This window comes from Nannobrachium achirus (assembly GCF_963921795.1).
Source record: "Nannobrachium achirus genome assembly, chromosome: 11".
NCBI lineage: Eukaryota > Metazoa > Chordata > Actinopteri > Myctophiformes > Myctophidae > Nannobrachium > Nannobrachium achirus.
In genome coordinates, this window is record NC_137820.1 from 41,811,573 (window position 1) to 41,831,089 (window position 19,517).

The 19,517-nt window shown below is 43.2% G+C and overlaps 1 protein-coding gene across 1 annotated transcript; it reads left to right on the forward strand.

Annotated features, from left to right (window-relative positions):
- Nucleotides 1-525: 525 nt before the first annotated feature.
- Nucleotides 526-19,165, forward strand: iqub (IQ motif and ubiquitin domain containing; the record flags this gene model as incomplete). The annotated part of the gene is made up of 13 exons (XM_080737080.1): nt 526-699; nt 1,373-1,511; nt 1,994-2,128; nt 3,240-3,407; nt 5,566-5,747; nt 9,475-9,633; nt 10,461-10,671; nt 11,037-11,212; nt 13,217-13,387; nt 13,716-13,892; nt 15,145-15,402; nt 16,675-16,860; nt 18,947-19,165. 13 exons carry the CDS (start codon nt 526-528, stop codon nt 19,163-19,165), a joined length of 2,355 nt encoding a protein of 784 aa, XP_080593206.1.
- Between the last annotated feature and the right edge of the window lie 352 nt (nt 19,166-19,517).

Below are 19,517 nucleotides of genomic sequence, written 5' to 3' on the forward strand. Positions count from 1 at the left end.
TAATATGTTTTGTAATATTAATCCAAATCTACAAAGTATAGTAACTAAAGTTTTCTAATGTTGGAGTAGCCTAAAAGTACAATATTTTCCTCTGAGATGTAGTGGAGTAGAAGTAGACTAAAAGTATTGGAAATTGGAAATACTCAAGTAAAGTACAAATAGGCCTACCTCAAAATTGTACTGGATTACATTATGAGTAAATGTACTTTGTTTTACACCCGAACCGTCCCTCTGGACCATAGGATCCTGTGCAGACACTAGTGGGTAGATCCCTTAGAAGTTGCCATGGCAACATGTACACACTGGTGGATTGAATGAGAGACACAAGCCACACACACGAACTAAAGACAAAACAAAACGAACTGGTTCAGGAAAATAATCAAACGTTTTGCCAGTGGATTGGTCAATTACAACTTCACTGCTAGGCCTAATTATTTTGCGGCGCTGGCTTTTTTATTGATTGCACGTTCGCTTAAAGTTAATTAAATAAACCAGCTGACTTTTGCCTACTTTGTCGGGGTAAGAATGTCCGAGCAAAGAAGAGAAAGGGGAGAAGCAGCAGCGGTGGAAAGTGGCTCAGAAGCACTTGACAGAAGGGAGAACACAGAGCTAGGTTCACCACAGCTCTGTTCTGATGGCACGGATCCAGTTCACAACGCAGAGGAGGAGGACCAGGAGTCTGCAGTGAATGGAGGACAGGTGATTCAACAACGCCCCTCTCTCAGTGTTGCCAGGTCTGCTTATTATAAGCGACTTTGGGCTTGTTTTTCTGTAAAGACGCTTGTTGTATCATTGTGTGTGTGTGTGTGTGTGTGTGCGTGTGCGTGTGTGTGTGTGTGTGTGTGTGTGTGTGTGTGTGTGTGTGCGCACGCGCGTGCGTGCGTGTGTGTATAGGCTATAGCAGATCTATACAGTATTAATTTTAAGCTTGTAGATCGGCTATTTTCGGCAAAGAGGTTTTATGGTGAAGGAAAAAAGAGCAGACCAAATAGCTACAGAGCCAAAGGTCATGTTTATTAGTGTTTTGCCGTATTTAAGTGGTTAAATGTCTGAGAATACAAATTTTAATAACATGAATCCAACATAGAAAAGATAATGCGTAAACAAATCAACAAAAAACACTAATTTAAACAACACAGATGACAGCGCTGTCAAACAAGTCTATGATTATATCTATGAAATCTTTGAAAAAGTTTAACCTGCAACACAATCTTTTACAAAATGTAGTGTGGTGGTGGGGGACCCTGCTTAATCTCTCACAGCCTGAAAAACACAGAAGACCCCTGTATCTTTCTTGGTATATTGATTGTAGCGCTTCTGCACTCTATTTAATTGGACTTTTACATGCCTTTAATGGTAAACTATATTGTAGGTGGACACGATCATCTTCCCACGTCCAGGTCAGGGTTGGGAAGAGGCCGTTTCCCAGACCGATATTCATCCCCAAGACTGTGAAGGAGGAGAGGCACCTAAGAACACATCTACATATGTTGGAAACTCTACAGCAACCGGTGAGATTTCCCACCTCTGTAGCTCCCCCTGGTGAAGGACTAGAACCCCCTAAGTTAACTCAAACCCCCATTTTATCCGTCTGTAAAAAAGTGCCCTCTCCAGACCTTGAATGCAGTTTTTACTTTGGTGAAAGAAATGCAAATGCCCTCTTTCCATGCTATACTTGAAGGCAGCATTCAAGAGAATTGCCTTGTCCAAACTCTCCTGAACTTGAATGCAGCATCTTATATTGAAAAAATTACCCTCTGTGTAGAAATCCATGCCGTATGCCACATCTCCAGTATTGACTTGACTATGCTTAGTTCAGTGTGGTATCAAGCACCGGAAATAGCCGACCTCCAAGCTCACAACGCGTCACAGTGCGATGCGTTGTGAGCTTGGAGGTCTGCTATTTTCGATATTTTCACCAAAAGGCCCTTTTAGAAATTTCAGCCCCTGCCTTTCTAACATTCTCTGCACGTCCCTGACTGTTTGATTGCAGTGAAGCTCATCCTGGTGCCGGAGGGTCAGGTGATGACCATGGCCTTTGCCATCGGACTGAGCATTGAAGAGCTGAAGCTCCACTTTGCAGAGGAACTCAAGGTCCCTCCAGAAGTCCTGCACGTTTCATGGAACAGTAAGCTGCCGACCACACTAATACCGCCGCTAACACCGTCACTTTCAGAGGAAATTAATACGGGTTACTGTAATTGCATCGGAATTTTAAATGGGATTAATATAGCCAAAGTTGTATTATTCCATTGCTGTGCCAAGCATAGGCTTTAAACATTCTAAATTTACCATTCAATAGTCAGGCCACACAATAGATGGGATTAAAACAATGAATCTACTGTAATAGTAGTCAGTGAGAACTTGTAATTTCTTTTACAGCCTGGCTCTTACCGGTGTGTGCAGAGCTAATCTAGTAAACCACAAACTTGAATGGAAGTCAAAGGGTTCGGGCTGCCCATATTTTGAGACACTTCATTTGTCATGGTTATAGTATGTCATCATAGACCAGTGGTTCTCAAACATCTTCATGTCAAGGAAGTGAGGAACGCCACAATGATGTGTTTTTGGTTCGGAGACACTCACCAGACTCTAATAAAAGATGATTGGAGAGAGACTTTCAAAATTATTCCAAATTGAAATATCTAAATATTTTGAAAATATGTACAAGCTCACAACGCATCGCGGTGCAGCGCGTTTTGCGCTTGTAGATTAGCTGTTTTCAAATAGCCAAAGTATAACATAGGGTAAATGTGGTCTAACTGATTTTTATGCTATTAACTAATTCATATTAACCTCCTCAAGGACCCCGGACCACACTTTGAGAACCATGTCATAGATCAGTTCAAAGTGGGGTCAAAATTTGTTTATATAGCACCACAATCATTTTAACCACTTTAACCATTTTTAATTAAAAAGTAGCAGATAATATACAAGCTCATCAAGTTATGATGTAGATCTACTATTTTTGAAAAAGCATGAAAATCTTTGAATATACAGTATGTACCGTATACATTTTTAGTGCAAACATTTTAAACTGAAAGGTATGGAATGGCACAATACATTATTCAAATGGGGGTCCGTGGCCAAATACACTCAATTTGGGGGTCCTTGACTTGAGAAGGTTTGAGAACCACTGTCATAGATGACTGATGTGGCCACATAAAATCCCATATCCACATTGGATCATGAGAACCACATGATTGTTATGATCTTTCTTTTTCTTCATTTTTCCCAAGGTAATGTGGTTGAGGATCACATGACCCTGATGGACCTCGGGGTCCAACCCAACGGGACCACCCAGCTGGAGCTGAGCTCCACGGACCCCCTGAACCACCCTGTCCGGCCCGCCAAGCCCCACATGGACTACAACATGCCTGATGTCATCACTGTCAGGGTGCAGCAAGGTATGATGATGTCATCACACAGACACACAGCCAGTCTACACTGCAATATCACACAAGAGGGTGTGCTAATAATCACGGTAAAGCCAGCGGTGTAAAGTAACTAAGTACATTTACTTAAGTACTGTACTTAAGTACAATTTTGAGATATTTGTACTTTACTTGATACCAATACTTTACCAATTACCATGGACCTGTGTCCATTTATGCCCATATATGGAGATATCTGTATCTGTGTGTCTGCGTCCATTTTATGCCCGTATACGGGTCGCTCATAGAGACTTGTCGCATTTATTGTAAGATGTTACAAAACATACATTAAGCGCTTCAACCCTACATTTCCCAATAGCTCACAACAGCTCACAATGCGTCGCCATGCAACGCATCATGAGAGATAAATAGAGAGATGAATTGAGAAATGCGAGTGTTCTCTCTGTTATCCTGGAAATTCAGGGCCAGATTTAGCTACTATGCAAACTGCTACCCTAGCCACCGGCACTGCTCTGCCAAGACTCCATCTGTTCAGCACAACTGATTTTTATATTTGATTTGTTTCAGCACGGTATAGAGAGCCTAGGCTATTCCAACCAATCAGATTGCTTGGTCTGAACCAGTCTTGCTTATTTAACTCAGAGAGTGTACAATTCAATTTATACTCTCTCAGAAGTAAGGGTTCATCTGGACATCTGTTGGTCCCTGGACCCCTGGACTATGAGATCCAGGGTATTATATCTGAGAAGAATGGAAGATGGTGACTATTCTTGCCTTCAGTAAATCCATACAGTGTACCATATAGCATTTGGTGTGCTGATGCTGTTATCCCAAAGTGATTTACAAGCACCATTGTGCATATATTTTTAGCATGGGGGGATAGAGGCTCCTAAACCCTAGAGTGTAAGAGCTATGATCTTAACATGGAGTCACCGGCTCAGGGCAGCTTCAGTAGCAACTGCAGTATAGGGCATAGTGGTGGGTGTGGTTTGGTGCCATAAAAAAAAAGAAGAAAAGAAAAAAGAAATCAGCCATACATTTTTCCCAGAGATTTACAAAAAATATTTATATCAATATTATTTTAAGCCTAGAATCAATAATTGATATAAATATTTTTTTGTAAATCTCGATGTGAAAAACAAACTTTTTTTAGTGGCACCCGTAAACCATGCCCACTGCTATGCCCTATTGGCACTACAGTATGCATGCAATGCTGTTCCAAGATTCAAGAGGTTTTGAACAAGGGTTCAAAAACCCTGAACAGCAGCTTTATATGGTCCCATCTGTGGTGTGGCTGATTGAAGCAGTCAAACCGGGCCTGAAATCCAAACTAAAAAGACTCTTAGCCAGGTGTGACACACCTGTTGTGCATGGATCTAATCAATGCATCGCAGGATAAATCAGTCATCCCCACACACACGTGGGAGAGACATTTCCATCTGCTCTTGGTTGTGACATCCTGCCTTTCTCTGCATTAATGAGTCTGAGTGTCAGAGGACCCCCAGGAGCCACAGCAGCTCTGTGGCAAGCCGTTGAAACCAGCGCCACCTGCTGGCCACAAAGTATTGCTATTGCTGCAGATAATCTGCAATCTCAAACTTAGAAGCCAGTATCACAACCCACAAAGTTAGGAAAATGCTTTTGGGGGTCACTGGCACAAACTCTTTTTAGATGGGGGGTCCACGACTCTAGGCTTTACAATGACCATGTACGTTTTTATTTTTATTTTACCTTCTACTACAGTGGTTCTAAACCTTTTCAGGCCACAACCCCCAAAATAATCATATTTTAACTGGGGGCCCCCCCACCCTGACGAGCACTAAGAGTTGAGGAATTACATTCTAGCCGTAGATCGGTTATTTTCACAATTTCTGCCTCTAATATTTGACAATTTGGACAACGTTTAATTTGTCATTTTAGAGGTATTACAAAGTCCTTAAATTGTCACTTTAGAAATGTGCATTTACCCTCTATACACTTAAACTTTATGTCGGTTTGTTTACTATTGAGTGAGAAAACAATGTTCCACATTAATGAATCATCTGGGGACCCCCCAAAATAAATTTCCTGACCCACAGGTTGAGAACCACTGTTCTAATCATCACATTTTATTGTAACTATCTCTCTCTCTTTCTCTCTTTGGCTCACACACGCACGCACGCACGCACAGATGCGGACCAGAGTGAGTTCCAGGAGGTGGTGGTGGAGATCGAGCGCGCCACCCAGCGGAAGGCCTTCCTGGGTGGCTACAGGCACAAGGTGACGGGCACAGAGTACCACCACGCTGCCGTCCAGACCGCCGCCAAGAGGAGGCCCCACGGCGGCGTGGCCGTCTTCAGCCGCGACACACAGGTAAGAAACTGATAACAAAACCCATATTAGCTCAGCTGGTATCGGTTAGATACCGTTATGATGGCCGATAAATCATGCATCCCTACAATGGGTTTATCGGTCTCTCTACACACCTAATCTACGGCTCCCCCAGATGTTTACCCGAACAAAAGGACCTTACATTTAGCTTCCAAAATGTGCTGTATAGGTTAAATTAGTCCATACAGATTCCACATTTAATCATAATAGCTAGGCCTGGTATTTTTATTTTTTGCCATGTGTGCCAGCATCATCTCTCCAGCTACAGATTGCACATTTAATCAAAGGAAGGCCGGGTATTTTATTTTTTTGCCATGTGTGCCAGCATCATCTCACCAGCTAAATGAAGTTTAATTTCTTAAAGCAGGTGTTATTCACCACAGCATTTATTCTTTTTTTTCTTTTTTTTTTAACTTCTAATCCCCTAGAATTTTACATTCATGAAATCCTACGCTTATCCACTCATCTGCATTCAGCCAGTCCAGTCCAGTCCAGTGAAATGCTGCTGACTGCTTGTGTGACACATCAGGTGGGAAAGCAGATTTTGCTTTGACACACAGAACACGTTGCAGTCCTTGGAACGAAGCGGATGCCAGTGGTGCTGAGCACATAATGGACGTAGGTGGACGTGCATTATTACCCCCGAGACTGGCGAAGGAAGACGGATGTTATGAGTCAGTGGCATTCTCGTGGATTAAGATTCTCAGTCGCCGCCACTGATTTCAGTCATTTGGATTCCATAGAGGCCAGAATGTATTCTACTAGAGGGTCACGGCCCTTCGGGCCGCTCCCATCTAGTTAAAAAAAAAAAAAAAAAAAGTAAAAAAAAAAAAAAAAAAAAATCGTTTCCGGTCGGACCCATTTGATCGCCGGACGCACTTCCGGTTTAGAACTCCGTGTGCCACGTGATCAGTCCTAGCCAATTGGAGTGCTGCATTTGGTCGTGTCTGAGTGATCCACATCCACAAACTGACAAAAACCGCTGGCTGCAGTTCTAAAATGTAGGTATAGATGGAAGCATGTTGCGCAGTGATGCATTGACAGCTTGTAGATTGGCTATTTTCTGTCATTATTTTAAGATTAGAGCATTTGAGGTGGAAGAAGCTTCTGATCATTAGCAATATGATCAGAAGCACCTTCCCTAAAACCATCTCAATTATTCATACAACAAGGTTAGGCTCCTTTCATACTGTTTCAAACTCGCACATTTAAGTCTTACACAAAAGATTCAGTCGTGAGATTGTATTTTGCTTTAATCCAGTGGTTTTCATCTTATAAAACGACAATATATATTTCTGAGTCTTGGGTCTGAGAGGCTAAATCTCATCAAATGGCTCAAATGCCGAATAAATAATGGACCTTGATATGAAAAAGGTTGAAAACCACAGGTTTAATCCATGCTGGCACCATGCGTGCATGGTCTCACTATTCCCTGTAGGTGGTGGATCAAGAAAATGACTCATACACATTATGTTCTCCGTGGGGGAGAACATAGTGTGTGTTAGTATTTACTGTATATTACTACTTACTACTAAATATCCATAAAAGTACACCGTGGCCTCACCTACATTATTCCTCATTTGGCAAACAATGGTTGATGTCCTCACAAGTATAGTGATACAGACGTTCTCACACACACACACACACACACACACACACACACACACACACACACACACACACACACACACACACACACACACACACACACACACACACACACACACACACTTTATGCTTATGCACACCTTGCTGCAGTAATGAGCTCTTATGTTTGTATAAAATGGTGTGCATTCAATGTTGTCTGATGTTCTGCATAATGAGACAGATTAGAGCGTGCGGGGGCCACTTCGGCTGGGATCTGAGACCAGGAGCTCTTTAACCCTTTATGACCTGAGGTCATCTAAAGGGAGCTCGGGTGGCACAGTGGTAAAGTCCCTGCCCACCATCATGGAGGTTGTGGGTTCGAATCCACCGTGGTGGTTCAGGCTTTGTCGGGCATCTATGCAGCCCGTGTTCTGGAAATGTGTGGTGTGTGGGGAGGAATTAATTGTCATAACTACTAAATTGGTGTAAAAAATAATAGGCTACTCTAAATTAAAAAACTAAAGAAAAACCAATGGGTTTTCTACATCAAAAAGGTGACTTCAATAGCCCATAAAACTATGCAATGCTTGTTGACTATTTTTGCCAAATGTTTGCCTATTTTTGTCAAATTTGCAGACTTAAATGATAAGGCCCCTATTATTGTGTGCATCCCTTATCATAAGGGCCTCCTACAGGGCAGGGATGATATAGGATCCATCCATGTGGTTAAAAAGGTGGATTGGTAGATGATGATAGAATCAAGAATCAAATTTTACCGGTTTACATGTGTAAAGAATTGCGTGAAATTCTGTTTTCTTTTTATTTTTTTCCTTTTCATGAGAAGTGAGAGGATAGGTAGGTTACAGAGAGGATAGGTAGGGTTAGAGCAGGAGAGGTAAGAGGAAAAGAACACAAGATACAAAACAAAAATCAAAGCTATACATACTGTATACAGATAGCATGTGTAGTAGCACGTATGTATGTACATGGTGTTTAGAGCATCGTATGTCTCCTGAACATCATTTTTGTTTTAGGAGTGCAACAAAAAAAACAGAAAATACTATTGAACTCAAGTCTCCATGGAATGCAACTAATACTAAAAATATTCTCCATAAAAGTCTCCATGGCGTGAGTAATCAATAGAAAAAAAGTCATTTGGGGGGTGAACTACTCCTTTAATGTATTGCCTTGTGTTGATTACTGTAAATCTCTCTGGATTAAAAGCGTCTGCTAAATGCCTAATTGCGACCGTAAGGTCGCAGTTTAGTATGAAAACCTCCACCGGCCGTCCGTCGGTCACACGTGCGGTCGACCGCACGTCACACGTGCGGTCGACGTGTGATGAGGTCACGATGAGTCATCTATGCCCAAATATAGATTTCTAGGTCAGATGGCCCATAGAGTTTGTGATGTCAAACCTAGCAACCCAATATAAACAAACCTGATGTCAGACCTGAAGTATCCTTTTATACCCATATATGGAGATACAGAGATCTCCATATATGGGCATATTAGAAAGCCCATATATGGGCATATACGGATGACATCAGGGATATCCATATATGGGCATAAAAGGGACAAGGGCTTACAGTTAAGAGATCTCCATATATGGGCATATCAGAAAGCCCATATATGTTCATATACTGATGACATCAGGAATATCCATATATGGGCATAAAAGGGACAAGGACTTACAGTTAAGAGATCTCCATATATGGGCATAAAGGGACAAGGACTGTTACAGTAGATATAGAGATGTCCATATATGGGCATAAATGAACAAGGACTGACAAACACTGAGATCTCCATATAACCTATGGGAATATAAGGGACGAGGACTGTCAGCTTGTAGACCTATTTTCTAAATATTGTTGTACATTAAAAACTTGAAATGGGTCGTTCTGCATAGTACTTGGGATTTGTTGATGTAAATGTTCACATAGAGTGTAATAATTGGTAAAACAAACTTTTGGCCTATTTGTCCCGATTAGGGAGTCTTACTGGTTGTAAATTGCGTGTGTGTGTGTGTGTGTGTGTGTGTGTGTGTGTGTGTGTGTGTGTGTGTGTGTGTGTGTGTGTGTGTGTGTGTGTGTGTGTGTGCGCGCCCTCCCTTCCCCTCCAGACAGTGGTGGTGAAGACCCAGGCCCAGCAGTGCTCCCACAGTGTCTCCACTCAGATGACCAGCATCGGCTGCTACGTCTCCTGCATGAAGGACAGGCTGCTGACCCCCACCGGCACCTATGTTACTGCAGCCCAGCTGCACAGCACTAGACTGGCCGCTGTGAGTTAGAGTGTGTGTGTGTGTGTGTGTGTGTGTGTGTGTGTGTGTGTGTGTGTGTGTGTCTGTGTGTGTGTGTGTGTGTGTGTGTGTGTGTGTCTGTGTGTGTGTGAGTTTGTCTAGCTATACTTATGGGGACTAAACGCATGTTCACACAGTCACCTGCAGGGGACCTCTGACAGTGTGGGGACAAAATAGTAGGTCCCCACAACGGTTAGGGGTTAGTTCATGCCCAGCACAAACATGAACCCTGGCTCATCTTTCCTACACTTCTCATAACTGTTGCATCTTTCGTATACTTCTCATAACTGTTGCATCTTTCGTATACTTCTCATCATTTTTGCATCTTTTGTATACTTCTCATAACTGTTGCATCTTTCGTATACTTCTCATAATTTTTGCATCCTTCGTATACTTCTCAACTGTTGCATCTTTCGTAATTCGTATACTTCTAATAACTGTTGCATCTTTCGTATACTTCTAATAACTGTTGCATCTTTCGTATACTTCTCATAGTTTTTGCATCCTTCGTATACTTCTCAACTGTTGCATCTTTCGTAATTCGTATACTTCTCATAACTGTTGCATCTTTCGTACACTTCTAATAACTGTTGCATCTTTCGTATACTTCTCATAGCTGTTGCATCTTTCGTACACTTCTCATAACTGTTGCATCTTTCGTACACTTCTCATAACTGTTGCATCTTTCGTATACTTCTCATAACTGTTGCATCTTTCGTATACTTCTCATAACTGTTGCATCTTTCGTATACTTCTCATAACTGTTGCATCTTTCGTATACTTCTCATAACTGTTGCATCAACCCCCAGGTGATCACGCTGCAGAAATGCGTGCGGCGCTGGCTGGCCAGGTGCTGCGTGGAGGAGCTGAGGAGGGCGAGGGACCGCCGGCTGGCCTGGATACACATGGAGCAGCGGAGGAGGCAGGAGGAGAAGGAGGAGAGGGTCAGAGCGGAGGACAAACGCAAGAGGAACCCCAGGAGCAAGGAGGACTTTGACCTGCTCTACAACGCCCTGGAGAGTAAGGAGAGGAGAGGAGAGGAGAGGAGAGGAGAGGAGAGGAGAGGAGAGGAGAGGAGAGCTCTGTGTGTGTGTGTGTGTGCGTGCGTGCGTGCGTGCGTGTGTATGAATGAATACATTTTTATTTTCGTGTCTTGTCATAAGACCCATCCCTCACGGCACTGTTTGGGTCACAGACCAATCATTTGGTCATCTTTCTGGGTCATGAGTAAATATCTCCTTTTTTCCATGTGCTCCTTTTTTTATGTGTATGTACTGTATGTATTTTCTTTTTTTCTTTTTTACGGAGCCCATCATATAACGGGAAATAGAAAATAAAGTGGAACCGTGTGTGTGTGTGTGCGTGTGCGTGTGCGTGCGTGTCAGAGTGGAGGCAGGAGGAGTTGGAGCTCATCAACTCCACCCTGTGTGGAGCAGAGAGGAAGGCTGCACTGTGTTCTCTGCTGGAGCAGGAGACGCAGCTCATCTCCTCCATCGGACGCCACCGCCTCCTGGCCCACGAGAACAACTACGACAAGGCCGTGCACTCCTTCCTGGACAAGGTGAGAGGTCTGAATTGTGACGGCACCATCTGTGGGTTACACACCTTTCTTTTTCTGGTAGGAAAAAAAGTGACCTCTTCATCCTTTGATTTCAGCTGTTACTATTCCAAACATGACCTGCTTGAATTCCATCAGTCTTTATACTAGTATAGTAGTATTAAAATGTATTTTTTTTTTTTTTTTTTATGTCCAATGTATTTGTATTCAAGTTCATAGTTAACATGAGTATATAATTAAACGTGTTTGAAATTAAATCAAAATGTTACATTTCAGGATTCCAATTCAAAAATAACAAAACATTATTCAGGATTCCAATTCAAAAGAAGCAAAAAATAGCCGATCGCTGCGATGCGTTTTGAGCTTGTAGATCTGCTATTTTTGATTATTTTGTATGAGATACTAGAATGACACAGTAGGACGTAGCAATATGCATTGTGGCCCTGTGGAGTGAAGGTGGAAATATAGTGGCCCTCGCCATCATCAAAGTTGCCCACCTGTTATAGGGAGATCCAGGAGGAACAGTACAGTATATCTCTTCTCGCATTATGTTTGCAAACTCTATTATTCTAAATTGTTTACCCTGAGAATCGGGTACCCTTGTTGTACTAGACCAGGGGTCTTCAACGGTTTCAGGCTAAGGACCCCTTAGTCGAGAGAGAGATGAAGCAGGGACCCCCACAACCCATAGATACCATATAGTGTAGTTTAATTGTTTGACAGCACAATCATCAGTGTATTTTGGGTTCATCTAAATGTCTAATAAAGCTAATGCATAACATACCGTAAATCATATGTATTTGTAAGTAAGAAAGGAAGACATCAGGAGATAAAAGAAAAAATAAGCAACATGTGATGTCTGCCCAGAGTCCACTAATTAACAAATTCAATACACCCTGTTTGATTAGTGAATAAAATGCACCGGTTTTAGGTTAGGGAACTGTGCTACAAATACATTTGCCAATAGGGGTCACTGCTATGTAAAATGATACATCCTAACTGCATTGCCCTGTGGGCAGAACATAAGATACTGCCATCACGGGCAGCACTGGGCATGAAGGCATCAGCTAGCACAATGGTTCCCAAGGACCGCCCAAGGGTCCTGGGGGGGACGGGAACCAACCACTGTATAGTCTCTGTTGGGTGGAAACCTCATATGTCCAAAACGGTTTCGTTTCAGGATTCAAATTCAATAGTACCAGTAAGACTCCCTAATCGGGAGATAAGCAACCGTCAGGTCGCAAATGTGTTTTGCAAAAATCGGCCTGATGGTGGCGCTAAATGGGACAGATCCATGTTGATGACATGACTGTAGAGTATACTGTGTACCGCTTTGCGTGATTTTAGGGCAAAATCTGTAGGAGCAGTGTCCAAAAATTTGTTTTGCAAGAATCTGCCTCATGGAGGTGGTAGAAGAGGGCCATCTGAGAAATAAGGGGAGGAGGTTGTGGTTTGGCAGCCAAGGAGTGTGTGTGCAAGTTTGGCATGGATAGGGGCAACAGTGGCAGAGATATGAGTAGGGCAAAAGTGTGATGTGACGTGATGGACAGACTGACAGACGGACTGACAGCTGGTGGAGGTTTTGATAGTAACGCAGCAGATCTGCTACTTTTGATACTTTTGTGTGACGCTGTAGTATGATCAAGTGGGCCCCAAAAAAACAAGTTAGAATAATGGAGATGTTTATGCCTGACAGCAATGGTATACTAACAGTATAACTACTATGAGGTGTGATTGATTATTACAATCTTGCAAAGCTGGTCTACAGATCGTCAGCCACCTAGCCGCCACAGTATGCCAAAATCTCCAGATTTTTTTACCATATATGGTAAAAATTCATGAGAACAAGTGTGAATGTATATATGATTAGATTTCGTGTTACATTCTCCTCAGCGCTCTCGGTGACATCACCATCTCAGCAAGGCTAGTCCACAAGGCGCAAGCTGCTATAAAAGGACTGTGTCATTTCTTGTTTATATATATACACGTCTGGTTGTTGTGGGACAGTGTGCGGCCCCCAGGAGGTGGTGTGCGCTGGACGGTAAGACCACCCAGATGGACACTCCGTCCACCCTGCGGGCCAAGGAGCTCAGAGACCTGTACACCAGCCTGGCCCTGACCTCCTGCAGCCAGGAGGACCGTCTGGACGCGCTGCTCACACTCAAACACACTGTCAAAGTAAGACTGTTCACACTCAAACACACTGTCAAAGTAAGACTGCTCACACTCAAACACACGGTCAAAGTAAGACTGTTCACACTCAAACACACTGTCAAAGTAAGACTGTTCACACTCAAACACACTGTCAAAGTAAGACTGTTCACACTCAAACACACTGTCAAAGTAAGACTGCTCACACTCAAACACTGTCAAAGTAAGACTGCTCACACTCAAACACTGTCAAAGTAAGACTGCTCACACTCAAACACACTGTCAAAGTAAGACTGTTCACACTCAAACACACTGTCAATGTAAGACTGTTCACACTCAAACACACCGTCTACAGGAGCATGACTGTAAGCTGACGCGGGACATGGTGGAGTTGATTGACAGGGAGGCGGACCTAATGATGAGAGGGGTGAAGAAGAGCGATCTGGAAGGGCTAAGGAAGAGGATCTCCACACTCTTCCTGCAGTACATCAAGACTCCCGCCTTTAACCCCGAGGTGGCCAGGTGGCTCAAGGTACAGTACAGCATACAGTACACTGGGTTCCCCAAACCTTTTTAGCTGAGACCCAAAATATCAATTTAGTTCCTGGGACCCAAACGTACATTATGAATTAACCACTCAAGCCCTATTTAATAGTGAAAATAGCAGATCTACAAAAAACTAAACAAAACTATGAGCTCACAATGATTCACAACACTTTTTGTTTTGTTTTTTGATATATTAAAAATATTAAATTAGCAGAAGAAGAAGAAGAATGTGAGCAATAATATCCTTCACACTACACAGTATGTGAGAGGCTGTTTTTAAATGTATCACATGGCATCTGATTAACTAATCTCACATCGTGACAACTGCAAACATTGCTATGATAGCTGGTACATGATACTGTTGTAACACTTAATCCCATTAACGTTTGGATTTCACATATAGGTTCATGTATAGATTATGTTCCCATTTTTAATTACGCCCAGAATATTCTGTTAAATCATTTACACAGGGATTTAACGTTATGTAAATGTTAGCGACATTAACAGCCGATGATTTCCCCAGCTCCAACATTAACTGATGAGTTAATGATCAGAAGTACTCTGGTTTTCTTTTACATAAAGTGGCACTATGTAACTTTTAAATGAATAAAATGTCATTTTGACTTGTGGTATGGTAGAGTATATTAATGCTCTAATAACTTATACAATCAGGTGGTTGTATTTTGTCTCCCTGCTCTTATGTTCAGATAGAAGGTCTACTAATAGGATTTAAACCCAAGAAAGCACCATGGCTTGTTTACATTGGGGTCCTTTGTACTCATTCAATGAGACATTAAATGACAAATCTATAACAATACTATGCAAAATATATAACAGTCAGAAATAAAAAAAAAAGAAAGAAAAATGGCAGATCTACAAGCTCAGTCAGATCAGATATCAAAAAAGAGTTGGATATAAAAGAAATAGCAGATCTACATAAATAGCCTAGTAAACTGACTACTCCCATAATGAAGGCAGGAAGAGACTGGTTTACGAGGCTACTACATAAAAGCTTCCCTATTTTCACTACTTATTATAACTTTTTTAATTCATTAAATTTCTTAGCTGATTTTGTTTGTTTTAAAATGTATAAAATGATTATACATTTTTTTTATTAGAAAATAATAACATATCTTTTGGGTCTCGGACCAAATTTTATGGGACACGACTGGAATCACTGTCTGGGATCCAGTGGTTTAATGTACTTACTGTAGTTCCTTGCCACCACACTGCTGCAGGTGCCCCAGGACCCCGCTGCCCACCTGAAGGGGGAGAAGAGGTACTACTGCCATGGCTGCCGGCGCTACCTGCCCTCCACCGACTTCTCCCTGACGGCCACGGCCCGCCGCGTGGCCGGACAGTGTCGGCGGTGTGGCGAGCTGGACAACCAGGCCCGCCGGCGCCAGGACTTCTCCAAGTACCACGCCATCCTGGAGAGGCTGCGCCATGACGAGGAGGCGCTCAGTACGGACACCAGCTTCACATACCTGCTGCAGGTGTGTGTGTGTGTGTGTGTGTGTGTGTGTGTGTGTGTGTGTGTGTGTGTGTGTGTGTGTGTGTGTGTGTGTGTGTGTGTGTGTGTGTGTGTGTGTGTGTGTGTGTGTGTGTGTGTGTGTGTGTGTGTGTGTGCGTGTGTGCGCGAGTGTGTGCGTGCGTGCGTGTGTGTGCAGTGATGGAAAAAGTAATCACATTTTGTACTTAGGTAGAAGCATCGATACTGCAATGTAGAAATACTCTGGTTACAAGTAAAAGTCCGGAATTCAAAATTGACTTGAGTAAAAGTACAAATTTATTGGTATCAAAATGTAACTGCAACTGAATGCGACGCGTTGTGATCTTGCAGATCGACTATTTTCAAATAGCCTATATCCACCTCTTTCCATGGGAATTTACTGGAGATTTCTTTGCACCACACTTCCGGTTAAAGGTGATACACCATGAAATTTCACTTTTCCTATTTTAAAACCTTTTTTTGGGGTCCCACTAGCACCTTCTATCCTCACAAAGTCCCATTTCTGACCGTTGTGTCTTTCTCTGGTTTTGGGAAGGCGGAGGTTAAAAGCATCCCACGGGTTCTCAAAACAGGCTGTCCAGATTTGCTGCCGTCGCTGATGTCAGCGACGGCCGTTTTTGAAGAAAAACATATATATATATTTTTTTTTCCCCAAAAATATTGGCGCAGGGGGTGGCGCAGTTCAGGCCAAAGGTGGTATTCAAAAATGAGAGAGGCTCTCTATTCAGGAGTGGTAATTTAGCCTCAAACCTTTTGAAACACGTTTTTGGGACATAAACAATATGACATAAATACTTTTTAAATGCATGGTGTATCACCTTTAACAGCAGACATACAAGCTCACGTCGCGTCGCAGATGCAACCGTTGTGAGCTTGTAGATCACACTCGGCTGCGACGCCGGAAGCTCTGTGCAACTTCTGCGCAATGCACAATGGGATGTTGGAAAGTTGTGTGGATAGGTTTAAAATAGGGCTAAAGTGGTTTATGTATGTTTTATAATATTATAAAGTATATCTGCAAAGTAAGTAGTAACTAAAGTTTTCAAATGAATGTAGTGGAGTAAAAGTACAATGTTTGGATCCGAGGCATAGTGGAGTAATAGTATTGGAAATTGGAAATACTCAAGTAAAGTACAAATACCTCAAAATTGTACTTAAGTAAATATACTTAGTTACTTTACACCACTGTGTTGATCTGAACTGTTTCTCAACACACACACACCTCTGGTCCTTTGGCCTCCTGCGTGGCGTCCAGGAGAAGGACGTGTGCCACCTGGTGGACGTGGTGTGGGGGTGCCAGTCGGCGCTGTGCGCCTGCAGGGACCTCCATGAGCTGCTGATGGTGCGCTGGGACCGCCGCACCGCCTGGAGCCCCTGGAACTGCATCCTGCTCACCAAGGACGAGGCCGCCGCACACCGCCAGCTGGAGCACCTCGGCCAGGTATGTTTTAATAACGCATTCAGAGCGGGCACACGTTATTGTGTATCATTATTTTATGCTTAACTATTGAAAAATAGTAGATATACAAGCTCACAGCGCGGCACCGAGTGCCGCGCTGCGAGCTTGTAGATCTGCTATTTTTGGAAAAATCGTGAAAATTTTAATTTTGACCCGATTCTATAAGTGTCTTTTGAATCCTTCTTTGGTTTTAAAAAAAAATGTTTCTAGGTCAGCAATCTGGCCAGCCATCGTCAAAGAAAAGGTCCTTTTCACTTAACTGGAGCTCAGTTAGTCTGTTTTTGAGAGACTACTATGTCAGTGGTGCTCAAACCTTTTCATGTGAAAGACCCCCAAAATTATATGTATTTGGCCATGGACCCCCATCTCAAAATATTTAGTTCCGGGGGCGACCCAGAAGCAAAATTTGAGTTACAAACGTTCGCTTTAAAAATACATATATTCAAAGATTTGCACACATTTTCACGACTTTTTCAAAAATAGCAGATCTACAAGCTCGCAGCGCGGCACTCGGGGGGGTCCCCAAATTATTTTGGGTGGTCCCCAGATGATTAGCTTAATGTACAACATTGTTTATTGTTTATTGAATGGTTCCCCATTAGCTGACGCTCACTCGACAGTAAACAAACCTACATCAAATTGAAGTCTATCTGCACATCTCTAAAGTGACAATTTAAGGACTTTTTGGAGCTGTGTGGAACACAAGCTCCCTATACGTGGCCGTGTGTGTGGGTATGTCTGCGTGTCTGTCTGTCTGTCTGTCTGTCTGTCTGTCTGTCTGTAGCCTACAGTACCTTTTGTGACCACACGAGGGCGCTGTTGTTCAGGCCAGGCCAGACACCCACACACACACACACACACACACACACAGCTCCACTTCGAACAGAGGTTCGATTTTTAATAAACTATATGAATCTGTAGCTACTGTACCAGGCTACCGCGGTGAAAAGAAACACTCCATCTACCAAAATGCAGCGCAAGATCACGTGACCGGGAAGTCCTGTCTCCCTCATAGACATGCATGTTACGTTGCGACACAAAATGTGCATTTTTCTCCTAATCTAACTTTTAAATCACGTTCATGTTTAAAACGTGGCCTTCTCTACCGGCCGTTACAAAAGCAATGAGGCCTGCGATTGTCAATATTCTGTCCTGAGTGAAAGAAAGTACTATCGTGAAAATAAACAGGACATACTGGGATTACATTTACTCTGATTACTTTTTTCCATTGAGCTATCAAAACAGCTAAAATGGCGTGTTGCCATGGGCACCTGCCAATCAAATCTTGATTAATCCTGGGCAGCCGATGTGTTAAAGCTCTTCACGGGTTCCAAAAAATTAACCAAAATCGAAATGGACCTGTCAAATTTTCCCCGATTCAGACCCGTTCCGAAACAAATATGAAATGACAAAACCAAACCCAGGTGGCCTGTAACAATTTTATAAGATTCCGAGCCATTCCAACTTTTCTTTGGTGCGACACCCCGGGTTGACTGTACCTTGTTGCCTGCAGGTCTATGGGTTGACTGTACCTCAGGGTTCCCCAATAGGTGGCCCGCGGGCCATTTGCGGCCCGCAGGGGGCTACTCTCTGGCCCCCACCAACCCCAGTAATAATGGTGGTATAAGAGCAGCAACAAAACTAGTATATCGTCATTGTCGGGTGGAAAACCCGTATCTCAAAATGTGTACGTTCTTTCGCAAGGTAAAGCTCTGCTTCATCAAACAAGGCCGTCGCACAAAAGTAGTGAAAACAGCAGACAGCACACAACGCCTTGCGGTGCGAGGCGTTGTGTGCTTGTAGATCGGCTGTTTTCACTAGTTTAAATCATTTCTAAAATAATAAATGCAAAACAAACGGTTTTGGACATACAAGATTTTCACCCGACAACGACGATATCCGACCTGTCACTGGAGTAGCGGGAACGTCACCGTCGCCCCCTGCAATGTTGTGGCCCTCGGCTTGGTACCCTAGACATAATTTGGCCCTTGGGGAAAACTAATTGGGGAACCCTGCTGTACCTTGTTGCCTGCAGGCCTATGGGTTGACTGTACCTTGTTGCCTGCAGGCCTATGGGTTGGCATTGGTGCAGAGCGTGGAGCATAAGCACACCATGGCCAAGAGATACTTTGCCCAGATCCCCGCCATGGCCCGCTACCTCCGCAATGTGGACTCGGAGCCCATCGCCCGCGGCAACCAGCTGGCATCCAAGCCCGTCACCACGGAGACAGACAAGGGACCCGCCACCAACACTGTGGCCTTCTCCGCTCTCAAAGAAGCACTGTGATCTTTCTTAAAAAAGCTCTGAAACTAAATCACTTTCTTTCCACTTTCTACCTTCTACCTCTCCTCTCCTCTCCTCCCCTCTCCTCTCCTCTCCTCTCCTCTCCTCTCCTCTCCTCTCCTCTCGTTGAGTTGGACTTTCCGACGTGCAAATTTCCGAACTCTCATTCGGTCTAATGCTTTTCAGAAGGCGCGAGTGAGGAATGTGTGTGAATGTATGCACAGGCCTTCACACACACACACACACACACACACACACACACACACACACACACACACACACACACACACACACACACACACACACACACACACACAAACATATTTTCAAATAAAGAATAAAGAATGAATAGATT